This window comes from Ochotona princeps, chromosome 7, assembly GCF_030435755.1.
Source record: "Ochotona princeps isolate mOchPri1 chromosome 7, mOchPri1.hap1, whole genome shotgun sequence".
Lineage (NCBI taxonomy): Eukaryota > Metazoa > Chordata > Mammalia > Lagomorpha > Ochotonidae > Ochotona > Ochotona princeps.
Genome location: NC_080838.1, coordinates 42822748 through 42843542, shown reverse-complemented (window position 1 = coordinate 42843542; position 20795 = coordinate 42822748). Strand labels below are relative to the sequence as shown.

General features: G+C 37.3%; 1 protein-coding gene across 3 annotated transcripts in view; it reads right to left on the bottom strand.

Annotated features, from left to right (window-relative positions):
* The window catches only part of TBCK (TBC1 domain containing kinase), a 184275-nt gene that overhangs the window by 90746 nt on the left and 72734 nt on the right, over positions 1-20795 (bottom strand). For all 3 annotated transcript variants that reach the window (XM_058666970.1, XM_058666971.1, XM_058666972.1), the window contains 2 exons: positions 17309-17392; positions 7185-7270 (listed from right to left, as the gene is read on the bottom strand). In XM_058666970.1, the coding sequence (XP_058522953.1) occupies positions 7185-7270; positions 17309-17392 (170 nt within the window). The remainder of the gene's footprint in view (positions 1-7184; positions 7271-17308; positions 17393-20795) is intronic.

Here is a 20795-nt window from a genome sequence, read left to right as displayed (position 1 = left end):
ACTGATCTAATCATGGTGGTGTTAGCTGAGGGCACACAGAGGTAGACAGAGTTAGCACTGCAGGTCTCTCTCGGCTTCATGGTTTGATTTGTGATCTTCGTTTCTGCACATTTCCACCATATACCACTGTTATAAGACACTGGCTACCTCTCTGTTAGCCTGTTAAACCAGAGTAAAAATAAAATTCCCTTCAAAAGTAGCTCCTTTTAGGTATTTATTGCAATAAGGAACACTAATATAAGATCCCAATTTGTGAAAGGAAATGGTAAAACTGGAGGTATCTTGCAGCACTGAATACATTTCCAGTAAATGGAATACTAAGGAGATGATTAATTTTGGTCTTAATGATTATTAGGTATTCCACATGCTCCAGCATCCACCCAAGGAGCATTCCCATTGGTGGGGTTCAAATAAACCACTGCTTTACTATTGAAACACTTCTAGAACTTAATCCATGAGCACTGGATATGGAAAAAACCAAAACAAAACCAGGCCCAGTCCTACACTTTTTGTCATTGTGTCAGTGAAGCTGCCTGTAACGAAGTTCCTTAATGCCATTTTGTACTAATTTTAAAAATAATCCCAGCTTATACTTTTACTTGGTGGAGAAATTGGTGGCTCGCATATTTTATTTATTTATTTAAAAATATTTACATATTGGGCCCGGCGGTGTGGCCTAGCGGCTAAAGTCCTTGCCTTGAAAGCCCCGGGATCCCATATGGGCGCCGGTTCTAATCCCGGCAGCTCCACTTCCCATCCAGCTCCCTGCTTGTGGCCTGGGAAAGCAGTCGAGGACGGCCCAAAGCTTTGGGACCCTGCACCCGCGTGGGAGACCCGGAAGAGTTTCCTGGTCCTGGCATCAGATTGGCGTGTACTGGCCCGTTGCGGCTCACTTGGGGAGTGAATCATCGGATGGAAGATCTTCCTCTCTATCTCTCCTCCTCTCTGTATATCCGGCTTTCCAATAAAAAAAAAAAAAATTTACGTATTTTTTAATTGAAAAGTCATACGCAGAGAGCAGAAGAGACAAAGAGGAAGATCTTCCATCCGCTGGTTTACTCCCCAAGTGGCTTCTCAGCCAGAGCTGTGATAATCAGAAGCCAGAGCCAGAAGCTTCTTCCAGGTCCCCCATGCGGGTGCAGGGTCCCAAGTCTGGGCCATACTCAACTGCTTTCCTAGACCACCAGCAGGCAGCTGGATGGGAAGCGGGGCTTCAGGGACACGAACTGGCACCCATATGGGGTCCTGGCACATGCAAGGTGAGGACTTTAGCTGTTAGGCTATTGCTCTGGGCCCAGTTACTTATATATTTTATGAAGAAAATAACTTTTTAAACCTTTACATATAGATGTAATGAATGACTAACTGCTGTAACTCCTTAAAAAGTTAAAAGAAGTGAAGTCAGTTTGGTTTGTTTCTTATTTTGATTGTAGAAAACTTTAAATTGCTGTGTTTCACAGTGAGCCGTGTATATAGCATTCTCAGCTCAGACTGCAGAAGAAATAACATGTGGTGAAATGCTGGAATGGTAAGTGGGGAGACTTTAAAAGCCTTTTGTTTCAAGAGCCTTACTGTATCTCAGAACAGCAGAATGGGGTTAGGGCTAATGATGGGGATAACAGTAGCTACCAGAGATCACATTCCAGATGGAATACCACAGGGCCGCTGGACCATTAGTCAAAATGAAGTGGCCTTTCCTATTTTATTTTGTAACTGGATCTTGACAAAAGTTCACTAATTGTCTCCTCTTCAGTATTGAAACATATTTAATGTAATATCATCATGAAAACCAGAAATGAATGACTGTTTCCAGGCAATTTTTTCAAATTTTATCTTGGTAAAAAACTTAGCTAAATTTAAATTTAGAAAACAATAGTGATAAACGTATTATAAAGGAGGAGAAAATTAGTTCTATTGCCAGAGTCCTTTCAAATCAGTTAAATGACAATGTTTTTTCTAGCATATCTGAATTTGTTAGTTTTATTTCTAGCTATGACAGTGGTGCAAAAGACAAACAGTACTGAGATATAGCCTTTATCATCTCTCTTAATGGCCACCTGATAACTTCTCAGAATTTTCAAGCTGAATGCTATTCATAGCTTTTCAGAAAAATTGTTCCTTAAGGATGAGGATGCATTACTTTATGCTCTCATTTAAAAGTCCTAGTATATTTTCAGAAGTAGAGACATACACCAATACAAAAATGATAAAAATCACTCTGGTTCCAGTTTTTCCAAATACAGATTACTTACCCTATTTATATGTAAATCATATAACTACCATGATATATATAATCTAAGCATCACATCAGTGCACAGTATTCTTAACTATTCAAGCTTTGGCAGTACTTCAATATTCAGAATTCTGTGACCCACAGCAAATGGAAAGGAGCCAGAAATCACAATCTCTCCTGCAATGGAAGTCTGCATTTCAATGAGGGAAGATTAATGAGGGCTTACTTTGATAGGATTAATTCCTGAGCCAGAAACTGAATTTGGGATCTCATTATCAAAGTATTCACTCTTGCCCTTGATGGATCCTAGCCTGTATTGCTGTTAGAGGCATAGAAAGTTACTGCAACAGTTATTTTAAAGATAGAATAGTTGCAGAAAATTCTGCAAGGGCACAAAAGGATGCTGCATATAGAAACTGGTTAACTGTAGCTAAAATGTTATCGTTAATAGCTAAAAAAAACTTTGCATTTTACAACCACTAGTATTCATTGTTTTATAATCTTCACATCCAATACACAATCCGTCTATAAAATTGAATTTTAAATTTTATATTATGTAGATCTGAAAAATGTTCTAATAAAAAACATTAAAAATAATAAATTTTCCGTAAAATGTTTACCTTTCTGTGTTAAATAACTTTCATCTGCAGACCTACTGTGACAAGAACTGACCTACTATGTTGCAGCATATCATGTTAAGCCATAGATTGCAATATTGGTATTCCATATGGGAATGACACTTCCTGTCATGGCTGTTCCATTTTCAGTTCACTTTCTTGTTAATTTACCAGGGAAGACAGGAAAAGTTGGCCCAGGTACTTGGGTGGGCCCTTGTAACCTAGTGGGAGACCAGGATGGAATTTCATACTCCTGGCTTTGGGCTTGTCCTGGTCATGCTGACTGAATTAGGATATGAAAGATTTCTTTTTTTCTCTCTCTCTATCCCTTTATCTATCAAATAAGTCTTAAAACTAAAACAAAGAAATTGGCTGCAGACAGGGTATTTCTTTCTCTTCATGTTTTCTCTGTTTATTAGGTTTCTCTATAGTGACAGGATTGTTTCTAAAAAGAATTTTTGGATATATACCTAAGTTAACTTTTCAGAACTAGTTGTAGGAGCACTTCATTGTTACCTGATTAGAGCACTACAACTGGCAACCCAGCGCTGAGGTCAGAACGCTCGGTGTTGGCTTATGTGCTAGACATGCCCAATCCATCTGCTCCCATCTCTCATGACCTATGAACGTCTCACAAGCCTGACCACATTTCACATAAAAATCAACATTACTTTCACAACAGTGTTACTGAAGACCTTTTCCAAGACGCTATATAAAAATACTCCAGTAACATTTAGGAGTGGATCATGATGTAGGGGAAAACATCAATAGGACAGAATCATGACATGAAAATTAATACTTAGTGATCCGCTCACATTATAGTGCAACACGGTTAGTGGACTTCAATCTACTCAGAACCAACAAAACTAACATTTTGTCACTTTTTTTGGAAACAGCTTTAATTCAATTAAATTACAAGCTATCAGTGTAACACAAGCTTTCTTGGTCCCATTCCTCACTTCTAATTCTTTTTAAATCTTTGTTTCATACTCTTCATAATCTAATATCCTTAGAAGGGTAGTCTCTCCCATTTCTCTCTTACTTTGCAGAGTTAAGTGGAGGTAAGCGCACTGCCCATTTATAAGCTTGAATTCCATAAAAATCTAGTTCCTCTTCTGTAATGTAAGTCAATGCATATGCAGGTATTCTCCGGACCCTTAGTGCTATCTCCATGGAATTCCGGAGCAAGGGGGAACCAACACAAATATTTTAATGACAATGTTCCTCGCTGGACCACTCAATGATAAAGTCCTCTGTCTTGACCCAGGAGTCCTGTGTTTTCTGCTAATGTTCAAGGAACTTTAAGTAAGCCAACTAAACAGCTTGAAAGTACGGTAAAATGAAATCCAAGATCAGAAAGAATCCATGTCTTAATGTCTAAATACAATGAGCATATTTACTTTCTCCTAAAAATAATGCAAAACAATCAGTTTAACCTTTTTACCATATATTCTTCATATGATTCTTTATAAACACACACACAAATGATTCATTTATTTGAAAGGGTGTGTGTGAGACGGACAGACGGAGTGTGGTGGGGAGAGAGGGAGAGAGGGGAAGAGAGAGAAGAGAGAGATGTTCTATTAGCTGTTTCCCTATCCAAATAATTAGAAAAGTCAGGCCTGGGCAGGGCCAAATCCAGAAATTCCATCTGCGTCTCCCATATGAATGGCAAGAGTTCAAGCACTTGGATCTTAATCTGCTGCTTTATCAGGCACAATAGCAGCAGTCTGGATCCAAAGTAGAGTAACGAAGATTCAATTCAGCATTCCAATATGGAATGCCAGAGACAGTAAGCTATGGCTTAACCTGTTGTAGCACAATGCATGTTTCTCCCACCTGCTCTTATCTCTCATGTTATCATGATACAGATTTTATTTCCACTTAACTATTAGCCTTTCTCAGACTGGCATCATATAAAATTATAAATAGTAAACAATAATGGCTCAGATTTTAAAACTTCAAGGATTTGATGCTTGATTATATTTAAAGAACATGGAAGAGTACTTGGTACATGGTAAATATTTAATATATGTTCACATTGTTACATATTAATGTTTTTGGCTTATTCCTGCTTCTTACACAATACTAACTCAGAATTCAATATTCTGATAAAAACCAAGACAAATGCTTCCTTTGTCAACTGTGTTTATAAAAATGACTGATTTCATCAGATTGTGTAACTTTATATACATTTATCTACATGAATGATTTCATCTAGAACACTGAACCAATCAATAGAATTTTCTGTTCAGTTTTGAGTACATCTAAATTAATTATCAATGTTTAAAAAATTATGTCTTCTTCTAGTCTGTTAGTTACTAATGTTCTTATGCCTCAAAAATCTAACATTATAACCAATTTCATAGTACATTCCTTAGCAAATTCCTCACCTTTACCCCTACAGTTTAATGTAGTATTGTATTACATTATAAATCACATTTATAATGTGAGGCATGCTGGGATATACAAAACTGAACACTTAATACAATATTATGAACACTACTTAATTTTTTACAAGGTTTCTTTTATAGGTAATCGGGGAGTGAATCAGCACACAGAAAATCTGTCTTACACACATTTTCCTCTTCTTGTATCTATGCCTGTCAAACAAATAGCATGTAAAACATTTTCTATCATTTGTTTCAGTTGTGTACAGACACACACAGACACACACACAGTTGCAACGTTGTTCTTGGTGTCATTAAAACGCACTATCTTCCTTTGCATTGCAAGAAAAGTTTTTAAAACACTGTTGTGAAGTGTCTCATTGGATATTATTATGCAATTTTTTATTATGCATTGCAGGAAAATCACTGTTAAAACACTACTTTCTCTTAAAGTTATTATAAAGTAAGGTTTTAAAAATTATAAACATAAGAAAACTGTACAAATCCTCCCAAGACACACCAATCTATGCATAATACCTTCAACCCACAATAATCATAATACTTTGGAATATATCCTTTCATGTTTTTAAATGATTACATATGAATACAGTTCATGTTGTAAGACTCAGCTATTGTTGCAGTGTGGCATCCTTCACTGCAAGTATGCCATATGGACAACACTTCATATCCTGGCTGCTTTATTTCTCCTCCAGTCCCTGCTAAGACACATGAGAAAACAGCAGATGACCCAAGTGCACGGGCCGTGCACCCACGTGGGAGACCTACAAGAAGCTCCTGGCTCCTGGATTCAGTCTTGCCGTGGCAGGGCAGCTGTGGCTATTTGGGGTGTGAATCAGAGAAACTAATATCTCCCTACTTCTGTCTCTCCCAAACTCTGCCTTTCAAATAAAATATTTTTAAAAGAAAGTTAGATAATGAGAATACTATCTTATAAAATTAATTCCCTACTTTATATATAATATGGAAATTTTCTTCTCTCATATATAATTTCTGAATGAAGACTTCTGTAAAGAATGTAACTGCTTGGACCCGGCAGCGTGGCCTAGCGGCTAAAGTCCTCGCCTTGAACACGCCGGGATCCCATATGGGCGCCGGTTCTTATCCCGGCAGCTCCACTTCCCATCCAACTCCCTGCTTGTGGCCTGGGAAAGCAGTCGAGGATGGCCCAAAGATTTGGGATCCTGCACCTGCATGTGGGAGACCTGGAAGAGATTCCAGGTTCCCAGCTTCGGATCAGTGCAGCACCGGCCGTTGCGCTCACTTGGGGAGTGAATCATCGGATGGAAGATCTTCCTCTCTGTCTCTCCTCTCTGTATATCTGACTTTGTAATAAAAATAAATAATTTTTTTTTTTTTAAAAAAAGAATGTAATTGCTTGCGGACAGGTACTGTCTCTTCAATTTACTGAATGCGTGAAAACTTTAATGGGTTAAAAAAAGTAAAACGATCAAGTCTAAGAAGTAAAAAATTTCCATTAACAAGCCTACTATTTCCGATTTCCTCCCTAAATACCCAGCTGCCTAGAAATGAATACAGTGAGTCAAAACTGGGCAAAACTTCCACAGTAATACGATAAGCAAAATAAAGCAGCTTTCATTTATGTGGAAATTTCCCATTTCTTCATATTCAGGGCTATCAAAGAATCCACAAGGAAACCCGCCACAACACACTTACCTCAAGATTTTTCTAAATGTACTTGACACTATCAACCAGAGTGAGTAAACCAAGACTTTAGTGTTACTTCAAGTGAGATTATGGAGGCTCACCATACAAACTTTACAGGAGAAGGTTACAATTAGTAGCAACAATTTAGACAGATACATTTGGACAAAAAAAAATTTGTTTAAAAATACACTCTTTTCTTCAGGCCAATTTTCTGCTTTATTTTTCATCTCCTGTTCTATTAAGGTAGCAAGTACTCACATCAGGAATAAAGCCAATCTCATTGAGATGATTACTCAGCTCTGGGTCATGGAATGCAATCATCTGAGAGAACACAGTCAGATATTCTGAAATGAAAACAAGGTTTAAGATAAACATTATTTTTATGAAGTGATTAAATTCAAATAAATTTATATTTGATTTATACTCTGAAAGAGATTTAATTTTTGCATGAAGATATTTTAATGAACAATTATCTATGTTACTAATCACCGGCAATGATTGAAAATATCAAAAATTACCACAAATCATTTTCTGCCTTTAGAGCCATTAGTTTATTTTGTAAGTCACAAATTATAAACAATGCTTTCCTATTAAGCAATACAAATACGGTTTCTCTAATAAAATTTTAAATCTTTCTCACGTTCATTGAATGCTCCAAAAATGGAACAGGCTCTTAAATCAGGAAAAATATTCGTAAGTATTCACAATTACAATAATTTTGCTTCAAATTTGTTCACATATATGGATATAGGCATCTGTTCTAGTTCTAATTTATTTTCATCTAAGGAACCACATCTGGAATACTTGGAATAATTAACATCATGCCAATCAGAAGGCATAACAGGCAATTATAAATGTCTTCCATTGATTCTAATCTTGTTCTCATCCACAGAATTCAGTTGAAATGTTTTTTTTCATTATTTTAGCAAGCTATTACTTTTGCCAATTTACTCATTATGCATGAGTCTAAACAAAATGGTGTTAATAATCTACTGAAGATCAAATAATTTTTACTCATCAAACCCACAAAATTTTTGCTCCCCTAAAAAACATAGAATTGTGAGCATTTGGGATCGTGGTTACGGGCATGTGTATACTGGAATGCCCCGGTTCAAGCTCTGGCTCCTTTCCTAAATCCAGCTTCCTGCTAACGTGCCTGGCAGCAGCAGCATTCCTCAAAATTGGGTCTTTAGCACCCAGACAGAAGACCTGCACTGAAATCGCAGCTCCTGCCTTCAGCCTGGCTCACTTCAGCTACTGCAGGCCTTGAGGAAGTGAACTAGTGGGCACTGATTCTCTTTTCAGTCTCCCTGCCTCGAAAACACAGGAATAAAAAATTTAAAACAAAAAACCCAAGGCAAAATTTATACATATTTTAATAAGCTCAACTTTTAAAATTTTCTAAAATGGAAATATTATCAGCCCAGTAATAATTTCTGCTTCTTAACCTCAACTCTTCAAACTTTTTCACATCAGTTAGAAGTGAAAAATAATATATGGATAGCTTTTCCATTTTTGCAAGCTTTTTGTTTGTACTATATCAAAAAACAGTAGTGAATTCTTGACAATTCATTGTTGCAAATAACCTTTCCTTTTTTCTTAATTAACCTTACTTGTACTTGTTATATTGATAGCAATTTTCTTATAAAGCAATGATAGTAAGAGCATCACATCATAAAGAAAAGGAGGTCCTGCTGTAATAGGACACACAATGACTAATTTTATGTCCAGAGCTATATGAATTTTTATTCATGCTGGATAAAGAATTTTTTGTACTTGATACTCTTTTCATTATTTGGTGTTTATTCTATTGCAATGTATCCATTATCTTCCACCTGTTCCTTTCAGAACAACAACAAAAAAGAACAATTTACATCACCTTCAAAAATTAAACACTGAAGTGAAGACCCAGTACATATGCGAAGGCCCCAGGGAAAGTTTTTTAATTAGTTCTTTTTTAAATTAGTGCTGGTATGTTAATAGTCCCAAATTACCCAGAAACCAGGGGTACATAACATCAACAAGAACACGCATTCAACTGTGTTTTTTATATAAATACATAGCTATTAACTTCTACAGGTATAATTCATTTTAAACTGGTTAATTCATGCCTCAGGCCATTCTCCACAGCTATGCTCTCGTTTATTATATATCATTCTTATTGGAACATAAAAATATTACTATGTGGAATTTCATAGCTAATTAAGGATCTACTGAAGAAACAGTCTATTGTGAAAACATTTTGCTAGTGTTCTGCCAAACGTTGATGGCTGGATTTATATATGTATTATATTTACATATATATACAGAACACACAAATGTACACATTTATACTATGGATTGCATACTACTTATGTCAATATAATTTGTAAAGCTTTAAGTTTTAGTTGCTTAGGATAAACTTTCACATGCTGGCAAATGCTTGAAATGGAAACTACTTTGAAAGTTAGCGTGTTGGTGGCTGATGGGGTCTGCAGTCAACAAGATGGCTTTAATGCTGAGAATTCCTCAGAGTAGAACTTTGGGACTAGGGGACACAGGTGTTATTCAAACATATCAGTAAAATGTCTGGTAAAAAATAATCGCACAGAAGTCTTGCAAAAATAACCAAAATTGTGGCAGCATCGAAGGAAATAGCCACTAGCCCCTGAGACAGGAAACCATAGCAGATTTGTTGCTATTGTTGCATTTCTCTCCCACGTCTTCTCCTTTGGCCAGCTTTGGTTTCCTGATCTGTGAAATAAGGAATCTAGAGCTGACGATCTCTTTCAATTTTTAAAAGTTCAGAATTGTAAAAGATCCTATCAAAACCTTTCCGAAGTGGACTGACATAAAGGATAAAAAAAAAAATTCTGTACATATTGTACACTTGAAATTTTTTCACGTTTAAGTAAACTTCATTTTATAAATTTACTTTAAAGAAAATTTTACTTTTTATAACTTTACTTTTAAGAAAATTTCTTTACTTTTAGGTAAAGAACTTACTCTATTACAATAGAATGAATGAAATTGGTACCATGCCATATTTCAAGTTATTCTTCAAAAACGTAACTAAAAGTTTCCTAGAGTAAATAAAACATGTCAAAATGCATAAGTTCTTCATTTGTAAGTAAAAATGATAGAGTTTAAGCATAGCTACAGAAAGACAGACATTGATCGGATTGAGAAAGGATTCCATGGATAATATTTTTGATTCTTTTCTTTAAAGAGGTATTAAATTCTGTCAAAGCATTGTGATTGTGGTTTACACTATATGATGAAAATATGAATCTAGTTAAAATAATCACAGATAATATTCTATAACCAACAGGTAAAAGATACTTTTGAAAAAGGTATTTATGAAAATTTCCCAAAGTTAAAATGCAGTTTATTTATTATTTTAATCATATCTAATATGATTTTCTGCTTTCCATTTCATTTTTAAGATTTATTCTTTTTGCTTGAAAGTCAAAGTGACCTAGAAAGAGAGAGAAAGAGATCTTCCATCTGCTGGTTCAGCTTCCCAAATCTCTGGAGCAGCTAGTTTTGAGCCAGGTCAAAGCCAGAATCCTAAGATGCCATCTGGTCCTTCTATACTCAGGGGCAAGACCCAAGGGGACCAAATATGTGGCTATCTTTGTGCAGCTTTTTTGGGGACATTAGCAGGGAGCTAGATCAGAAGCAGAGAAGCCAAACCTTGAACCAGTACTCTGATATGGGATCTGGTGTCACAGATGGTGGCGTAACATAAAGCATTACAATGCTGAGCCCAATTTTCCACATTTTAATAAAGCCTTGTACTTGAAAAAGAAAATTGATTGTTCTTTTACCTTTTAGGCTAATTAGAGATCTTCTTTCCTTTAAAACACTTTTTCTTATTATATACCTGAAAATGACAATCCCCAGTCAACTCTGCATAGTGCTTTCACAAGACACTGTCATATCTTTGTAGCTGTTACAAAATACAACACAACAAAACAAATCTCAAAGATCTAATGCAGAGATCTAATTTCAGAGTCCGACTTACGGACCTTCTTAAATTTTCCTTTCTATTAAGGTTTCTGTTTTCAGTCTGTTAGTTGGAATAAGGACAAGAAGAATGGAAGATGATAGATATAAAGCAAATTACTTTCTCTCCAAAATTGGAAATGGTATTCTCACTTGTATAACTGTTTGTTATTTGCCACCTGGCTGCTACTGTATCATACAGATGCTAAGGTTAAGTAAAGATGAACAGATAGACAGCCCTGGGTCTCATATCAAGCAATAAGAACTAAATCATTTAGCGATATGTTTCACTGACTGCACTCAAAAGTAGCTAGGTACTTGAATGCATATAAACTCAAATTATTTCCCAGGACAAAGTTTTCAGAAAATCTGGCCTACTTACAAAAGGACAAGCACTTTCTTTAAACTAGATATAATATTAGGGGGCTCAAAAGAAAAGGAAAAAGATCTTTCATGCTACATTTCTGAGCCATTTCCTTTTTTCTCTAAATGAAAGGAAAAAGAAAGCAAAGCAGACAAAAAAACCCAGCAATATCTCTATTAAGAATATTTTCTGTTTCAGGAAAAGTCTCCTTTGCCACATATCACAAGGCATTTGTGAAAAGGGCAATAAAATATACTCAGTGTGTTCACTACTGTCCACAGATAGCCTCTTACTAAAATACTCAATGACCGAGATTTGCATTGAATTGAACATATGCAATGTTCTTTTCTTCCTAGGTAGCCTGTAGCATGAAACTGCATAATCTTTTTGTCAGTATTATTATATGGAGAGAAAGGGGACTCACTTAAAAACCCTTTATTTATTTTTTTTTGACAGTCACACTTCAGACTTTGTATGTATGTCCACTTTCTTCCCTTACCTTCAAAGACTTCTTGAAAGTCTGTGTACTGTTACTGTATTTTGTAATGTGCCTCCGGAAGTCTCACTTGGCATTTGCAGACACAGTATATGGGGCAGTAGTTTCTTCAATCTATAAAACACTCTGATTGAGTAATAAAGTCACCGTAGGTATCGTGACAACACATTAAATGCCACAGATGCCACCTGGCACAGGATGTCCTTGTTTACCTCAAAGGGCTTTACAGACACAGTTACAAGAAAACTGGGAAATTTTTAACTCAATTCTATTTCCCAGATTCATACTTTTTTTCCTAGCTTTCCTTTCTAACTCATACTAAGTAAATCTTCTACGTGCGACTAGACCTTGGATTTATAAAATAATAGAAGAGTATGTCTAACGATGTGGCTAAAGTTGGGCTGCTGCTTTCTTTACTGGCCTGAAGCTGACTTTTCCTTCAACGTGCCTGTCCTCAGATCAGTCTATCCTGTAAACTACTTACCTGTTCTTCAATATCACTGGATTGATTCTAAACAATACATCCCTTCCAAATTTCTCCATTATTTTCTATTTAACTTTAAAATCTTTGCTAATGTCTAAATTCAACTCTGAATTATTTAGGCAATTTAATACTAAATGAATTGCTACTTGGTTAAGTCAACAGCAGTTTTGCCAGTACTAATAAGACTGTGCCTAAAATGATAATGAGTGTTCATTTAGGCAGAAGTAATTACATTTATTATCTCCTTAAAATGTGTATTGGCACTTGGCTAACTCAACAGCAGTGATGTCGATAATAATTAGATTGTGCCAAAAATGTAATAAGTATTCATTGAGGCAGGAAGTAATTAAATTTATTATCTCTTAAAATGCCTACAGGTAACAAGATAATAGGATTAAGTTTAAAAAGAAATAAACAGGGCATCCTAAACACATATAATTTTTCTACTGATATATAAGAGAAAAGTGTTTTAAATGCTTATAAGTAAATAAACATTACATATGCATATATTCAAATATTTATCTTTTATATGTAAAATATACTTTGTATAATATATTGGCATATATATTATACATATATACAAATACATATACAGGGCCCGGCGGCGTGGCCTAGCAGCTAAAGTCCTCGCCTTGAAAGCCCCAGGATCCCATATGGGCGCCGGTTCTAATCCCGGCAGCTCCACTTCCCATCCAGCTCCTTGCTTGTGGCCTGGGAAAGCAGTCGAGCACGGCCCAGTGCCTTGGGACCCTGCACCTGCGTGGGAGAGCCGGAAGAGGTTCCTGGTCCCGGCATCGGATCAGCGCACACTGGCCCGTTGCGGCTCACTTGGGGAGTGAAACAACGGATGGAAGATCTTCCTCTCTGTCTCTCCTCCTCTCTGTATATCCGGCTTTCCAATAATAATAAAATCTTTAAAAAAACAAACAAACAAACAAACAAACCAAAAATACATATACAAACATGTTATACTATACACACATATACAAATATATATGTGTGTGTAATATATACGTACATGTATTTTTTTTTCTGTTAATGGGAAAAAGCCTGGGAAAGCCACAAACCGTGTCCTAAGTGCTAAAGCCCCTGGCACACCTGGATGGAATTCTTCATTCCTGCTTTTTACTGTTCCAGCTCTTGCTCTTGTGATCATCTGAGAGGTGAGTAAATGCCTGGAAAATGCTTTCCCCTCTCCCCTCTCTCCTTTTTACTTCTCTCTCTCTACCTATTCCTCTTCTCTCTCCCTCACCTAATCCCGGTACCTCTTCCTGTCTGTTTCTCTCTCAAACAAATGAAAATGTTTTAGAAGCTGCAATTTAATCTTTCAACAAATAGTTTTACTACTGTAACAGGTACTGCTTTCATAAATGGAGGTTCTTAGGATAAGCAACACTGATTCCTTTTGCAAAGACATTTCATAAGATAATATAGGAAATAGCTGTGAAAGTAAGAAATTATAAGCTAATGAGACTGATACACACACACCACTGTAATCGCACAAAGCAAGAAGTGGAAGGGCTGGAATAGCCTGATTTGTGGCAAAGAAAAAATGCATCATGTCTGGGCCCGGCAGCGTAGCCTAGCCGCTAAAGTCCTCGCCTTGAACGCCCCGGGATCCCATATGGGCGCTGGTTCTAGTCCCGGTGGCTCCATTTCCTATCCAGCTCCCTGCTTGTGGCCTGGGAAAGCAGTCAAGGATGGCCCAAGGCCTTGGGACCCTGCACCTACATGGGAAACCAGGAAGAAGTTCCTGGCTCCTGGCTTTGGATAGGCCCAGCTCCGGCTGTTGCGGCTCACTTGGGGAGTGAAACATCGGATGGAAGATCTTCCTCTCTGTCTCTCCTCCTCTCTGTATATCCGGCTTTCCAATAATAATTAAAAAATAAATAAATCATTAAAAAAAAGATGCATCATGTCTGAAAAGGGATTTCATAAAAGAAATACTTGCTGAATTTCAAGTTTGAAATGGATTTTTTTCTTTTTTTGTGAAAAGAGAGAAAAACAATAAAGAAAATCAGTATCGCTGAAAAATGTAGGTGCAATATTGTTCAAAAAATAGTAGCTAATTGAATCCAACCACACATTAGAAAAAATTCAGTTGATCAAGTGGGATTTATCTATGGTATGCATGGATGGTTCAACACACATTAAGTAAATATGTGATTTATCACATTAATAGACTAATAGAAACCATATGATTGTCTTTAAAGATTAAGAGAAAGCGTCAGATAATAGACAACAACTTTTGTCAACATTTTAAGCAAACTGGCTATACAATAAGCATTCCTCAACACAATGGCCAGCACCATACTGAACAGAGAAATGCTAGAAGCATTGCCCCCAACGCTGGGAAGCCTACACGGATGCCTACTCTCACCGCTGCTATTCAATACGGTCGGGACGTTGCAGCCACAGCCACTAAGCAATAAAGAAGAAATCAAAAGGATACAAATTAAAAACGGGAAAGTCAACCTATCCCTGTTTGCAGATAGCATGATTCTCTGTATATTAGAACTGATAAGAATTTCCTAAAACTGCAGGACACAAAATCAATACACAAAAATCAACTTCATATATACAAGCACAATAGATGAGAAACAACATGTGAAATCAGTCCCATTCACAACAGATGCAATAAATTTAAATGCCTTTGAACAAACTTAACCAAAGATGTGAGAGATCTCTAGGGCAAACATTATAAAACATTAAAGAATACAATAGAAGAAGACATGAGAATCTGGAGAAATCTGCAGTGTTTGTGCACTGTAGAATTAATATCAAAATGTACTGAAAGCAATTTGTGACTCAATGTAATCCCAATCAAAACAGATATGACACTCTTCTGAGAACTAGAAAAATGCTAAAAATACATATGAAAACATAGGAAACAACAAAAACAAAATGGAATGTACCACAATACCAAACTTCAAGACAAACTAAGGAAATTGTAATCAAAACAGTCTGGGACTGACAGAGAAACAGACATGAAGATCGATGAAACATTACATATGTTCCAGAAAACAAACACATATCCATAGTCAACAAATTTTTGACAAGTGAGCTAAAATCAACTGAAGGAGCAAGGACAGTCTCTTTAACAAATAGTACTGAGGAAACTGGATGTAGGTGTGCAAAAGAAGAAACAAGACCTCTTCTTTATACCTTATTCAAAAAACAACTCTAAATGGATTAAGGATTTAAATCTATGACCTGATACCATTAAATCACTAGAGGAAAACTCTGCAGGACATAGCCACAGGCAAGGAAAATTCTGCAAAGAAAACAGTCATAAAAGTGAACAATGTGAGAAAAGATTTTCAAATTATGCAATTGATAGAGGGTTAATATCCAGGATCTATAAAGAACTCAAGAAACTCAACAACAATGTATAATCAATTTACGAAATGGGTAAAGGTCATGAAAAGTCAATTTTCAAAGGAAGAAATACAAATGGCTAACAGACACATGAAAACATTCTTGGGACCATGAGCCATGAGGGAAATGCAAATAAAAACCACAGTGTAACAATGAGATTTCCCTTCACCACAGACAGAATGGCTCTCACCCAAAATACATACATACATACACACACACACACACACACACACTCTTGCTGCGAAGAATGTGAGAAAAAAAATACCCTAGTGCAATATTGTAGGAAATGTAAATAGGAGAACCATTATGGAGTTAATGAAGACAGTTTGGAGATTCCTCATAGATCTGAAAATAGATCTCCTCTGTGACCCAGAGAGCTCACTCTTGGGAATCTATGCAAATGAAATGAAACCAGCATACAATGAAGTTACTTATACACTGATGCTTTTTGCAGCTTACTTCATTGTAGGTAAGATACAGAATCAACCTAGATGTTCATCACCAGATGACTGCATAAAGAAATGTGTGTGTGTGTGTGTGTGTGTGTGTGTGCATATCTTAGAATATCACTCAGCCATAAAAAAATGAAATCGTGTATGCTACAAAATGACTCATAGGGTCTGGTGACACTGGAACAATAGCCAGGAGCCCTGGGTGGTCCTCAGAGAAAAAAGAATTGTAAATTTCCTTCTGGACTCAAGAGAGGAGCTTTCTCTAGTGCTTACTTAATTCCAACTTTGGCTCCCAATCCTCTCTTGCACTGACCATCAGGGTCGCTCAAGAGCCCCCAATTAGCTCAGACAGTCAGAGACTAATATTGAAAGCTTTGAACAGACAGGAAAAAGTCAACTGGCCTACAATTGCTCAACCTGTACCTTACTGGTCAGGTTCCCGATTTGGCTTTTCCTAGACTTCACTAGGTAAAATCCAGAGTTCAGTTCTCACTTGCTAAGTTATTGGGGATATCTCTGCTCACCGACCTAAGACCGTTCTACTCCTCAATTGTTAATATATGGCTTGTGAGAGTTATGTCTGCTTTGACTATCCTAAAATGCACAAAGTTCTGTATAATATTGCTTGAATGCTATAAACTGCTAAGTTTAAATAAAAAAAAGAAAAACCTTAATTGTCCAAAACTACATAATAAATAGTAAAACTTAGGATTTGTAGTGTTTGATTCAGAAGTCCACTACTTCAAAGAAGTGGTTCAGAAAATAAGAAGACTGAATGGGACTGAAGTCATTCTAACTGAATTCTGAACTCTGAAGGAGAGGCATGTTACAGGAAGTATATTTTTGGTGTTAAACATGGAAATGAAATTAATGAAAAAGAGTTTTTAGTACTTTAACCATACAAGTAAACTACTCATATTAAGTTTATTCCACACCAAAGCATTTCATATGCACTTTGCGAGAGACAAACAGCATTTTCTTATTTTCTTAAATTAGCATAAAAGCATTTATACTGGGTTGAGATCTAATATTAGATAATTAGAAAACTATCATAATTCTTTGTGGATTGAAGAGACTAAATTTTTGATCACTTTCATGAGTTTTAGTGATTTATTATTACTATATTTTATTGAGTAAAAATCATCAATCTAATAAAATATTGGTTACTTTTGACTTAAGTAACTTTTCCCTGTAATAAAATAAGCAAAGACATTTTCTTACCTTGGATTACATGAGAGTTGTCTTTCAAGAAGAAGTTGTACAGGTATTTGGGAATAAAAGCAGACATACATGCATAAGCCAAAGCTAAGAAAGAGGAAGGGGCAAAAATCACCAAGAATTAGTGAATAACATGACTGACCAGCATCCTTCACTAAGTACACATTCCTAAAGTCAAAATCTAAGGGGAAAAGTTCACTGTGTTTTAAAACAGAAAATAGCAACATAAAATAATCCTCTTTGAACATTTTGAACACAAACAAATATTAAATTCTTTAAGTGATGGGCATGTCAGTTAACTTGATATGATCAATTTAACCTCATATGCATGTATAATAGTCCCTCATAAATATGTACAATTAATATGTGTCAAACATAAAACATGTATTTGTTAAAAAGTAATGATTCTAGTAGTTATTTTCTAGAATTTCAAATTACTGTGGCAATCACGATCCTACAATAAAACATTATAACTATGTATAATTTTTAAATTTCTAAACATGATCACCATAATAAATTATATAACCCTTCTAATCCTTAATTACTGTTGATACAAACAACGGTCTGCAAACTTTGGATTAAAGACGACTAGATTTAACCTGTTATTTCAAATACAGATGGCTCAAGAGTAGTGACACTGGTTATGTCTAATTAGCACAGCAAAAAAACTTGTTTAGACTAACCAGTGAGGGTATCAGAAAATGCACATTTTAAAACTATTTTTTTTTAAAGATTTATTAACTTTTGCTTTCTATTTCAAAGATATCTTTCATAGACAGGAGAGAATTAGAGCGGTCTTCCATCCACTGGATCACTCCCCAAATGGCTGCAACAGCTGAAGCTGAGCAAATATGCAGTCACAAGCCAGGCGCTTCCTCCTGATCTCCCACGTGGTGGGCAGAGACCCAAGAACTTAATCCATCCTCCACTGCTTTCCCAGTCCATATCCAGGGAGATGATTCAGAAGTACAGCAGTCGGGACTGGTGCCCAAATGAAATGTCACTGCAACATGATAGGCCACCATGCAGGATCCAGTAAGTACATTTAAAAAATCCATTCAAATAATAAGATTAAATTTATTTGAGATTATGGTATCTAAATTCAATTGCACAATTCTAATGATACAGAATTTAAAAAAAATGGAGATTCTGAGATTAGGCATCCATTCATGTCATTATATGGAAACAGGTTCTCTACATGTCACAGAAGTAGGAATTTGGGATTAGAATCAATAAATTTTAACAGGTATATAATTTTTTTGTTTTGTATACAACATTTCTTTTTTCATTTATTTTTTTTAATGATCTTATTTAGTTGATTAGGGTACAAACGGTCAAGGACTACAGGGTGAAAGTGGGTAATACCATTGTTTCCACACTAATATTATCATTTTTCCCTGTATCTGGGGTCAGGGGAGAAACAAAGGTAAAAGCCCCACCCAGTCTCCCACGCATTTCAGATCCCCAACGGGAGGCACGCTCCGAGGGTCCTGCTCAAGCAGTTTTGATAGTTCAACAGTTTTGAATTGCTGCCAATCTCGCCATTCCAATCGTGATAAAATCTCTTCAGAATCCACTGGCTGACACAATCTCTTCATGGTTGGGGTTCTGAGATCAGCAGTTCAGTTGGAGAGATCTCCAAAGAAACTTCATCTGAGATGATCCCAGACCTGATTCTTTCGTGAGTTTGCTAGTACAGGGTCTGGCACAGTCTGTTGCGCCAATCAGCTTATGCACATACTGGTTGTTGCAATTGCTGGGTCAATTCTGCCTCCAGCCCTGTCTTCCTCGTGAAGCAATGGGTGTTGTAGTCCAGTCCGATCCTACCCACTTCACACTTCAATAAATTTTAACAAGTATATCATTTTAAAACCTAGTACAAAAAAGGTACTATAGAAAATGGCCAGAAAAAAATTTAAATGCTGTCCAAAAAAAAAGACTAAAATTATTACTGTATAAATAACTAGAATGTATAGCAGACATAAGATAAATTTCCTGAAACACAAAATTCAGTGTAAGTTCAGAGAAAAAAACAAAAAACTTTTCACACAGAGGAGGTATTTCAAAGATAGACATCAAAGAAGCAAAATGGAGAGGGAAATAGTTATTTAGGAAGTAAACTTAGAGGGCACTGGCCGCCACAGGGGTAGTGGAAACTTTCCCCACCTGGGTCTGGTGGCGGGTTGGGTGGCTCCTGGCTGCCATGGAGGGTAGGGGAATGAGGAACCTTGCCCCACCCTCACCCCACATGCAACAGCTGCTAGGGAGCCTGGGTTCCAAGGGCACTGGGTGAAACTCTTGGGCCACTCAGCAGCACACTCTGGGGACGCGGGATTGTATATTTTCAGGGAGACTGGGGATCATACAGGTGATTGTGAGCGATGACCAGTGGATTAATGCCCAGGTGAGGAATTGCTATTGAGGGACATCCCTGGATAAGGGTATTGTATGTAGGCGAGGAACGACTCCTGGGGGACTCCCAACTACAAGGCCATTGTACTTGTGAATAAGTGAGAAGACTAACAAGTGGTGTTTTGGAAGCGAGAGGTTGGAAAGCCGATATGGGTCAGACCAATGCACCAGCCCACATGGGAATTCTAAGCTAGGCTTGATAGCAGGAACATTGCTGACCACCACATGCTAGCCCATACAGAAGCTATGGCTGGGGGCCTGTCTGGCAGGGCTAGATCCCAGCACCTGATAGTGAGTGTCAGAACAGGGGACAGGTCACATTAGCCTGGGTCATGACAGTAATCAGCACACAAGAGAACCAGGTCATGAGGTAAAGATTCTGGGGGATATGTGGCCTAACGCTGTTGAACTACAAATCTGCTGGGTTAGCTTAAGAGTTGGGGTGGTGGGGCCCGGAGCCATGGCCTAGTGGCTAAAGTCCTCGCCTTGAATGCACCAGGATCCCATATGGGCACTGGTTCTAATCCCAGCAGCCCCGCTTCCCATCCAGCTCCCTGCTTGTAGCCTGGGAAAGCAGTCAAGGATGGCCCAAAGCCTTGGGACCCTGCACCCACATGGGAGACCTAGAGGAGGTTCCTGGCTCCTGGCTTCAGATTGGCACAGCACCAGCCATTGCAGTCACTTGGGAGTGAATCATCAGATGGAAGATCTTCTCTGTCTCTCATCTTCTCTGTATATCTGACTTTGCAATAAAAATAAAAATACATCTTAAAACAAAAAAAAGTGTTGAGGTGGTGATGGGCTGATCTAGGCATGACCATGAAACCCACCAACACTCATGGGTACTGAGGTTTGGAACAGGTTTGAGAGGTCCAGTCTGTAGCACCCGCATGCACACCCTAAAACAGGGTGTGGGGAGGGCCAAACTGCAACAGCCACCAGCTCATACAAAGGCTGGGAGGAAGGGGCAGGCTGTGCCAGGTGGGGACCTGCCACCCACTGGCATGTGTAAGATTTGGGATTGGAGGTGAGCTAAGTGGAGCAATCTGGGCAACTCCACTAGTGGGCCATAGCTCCC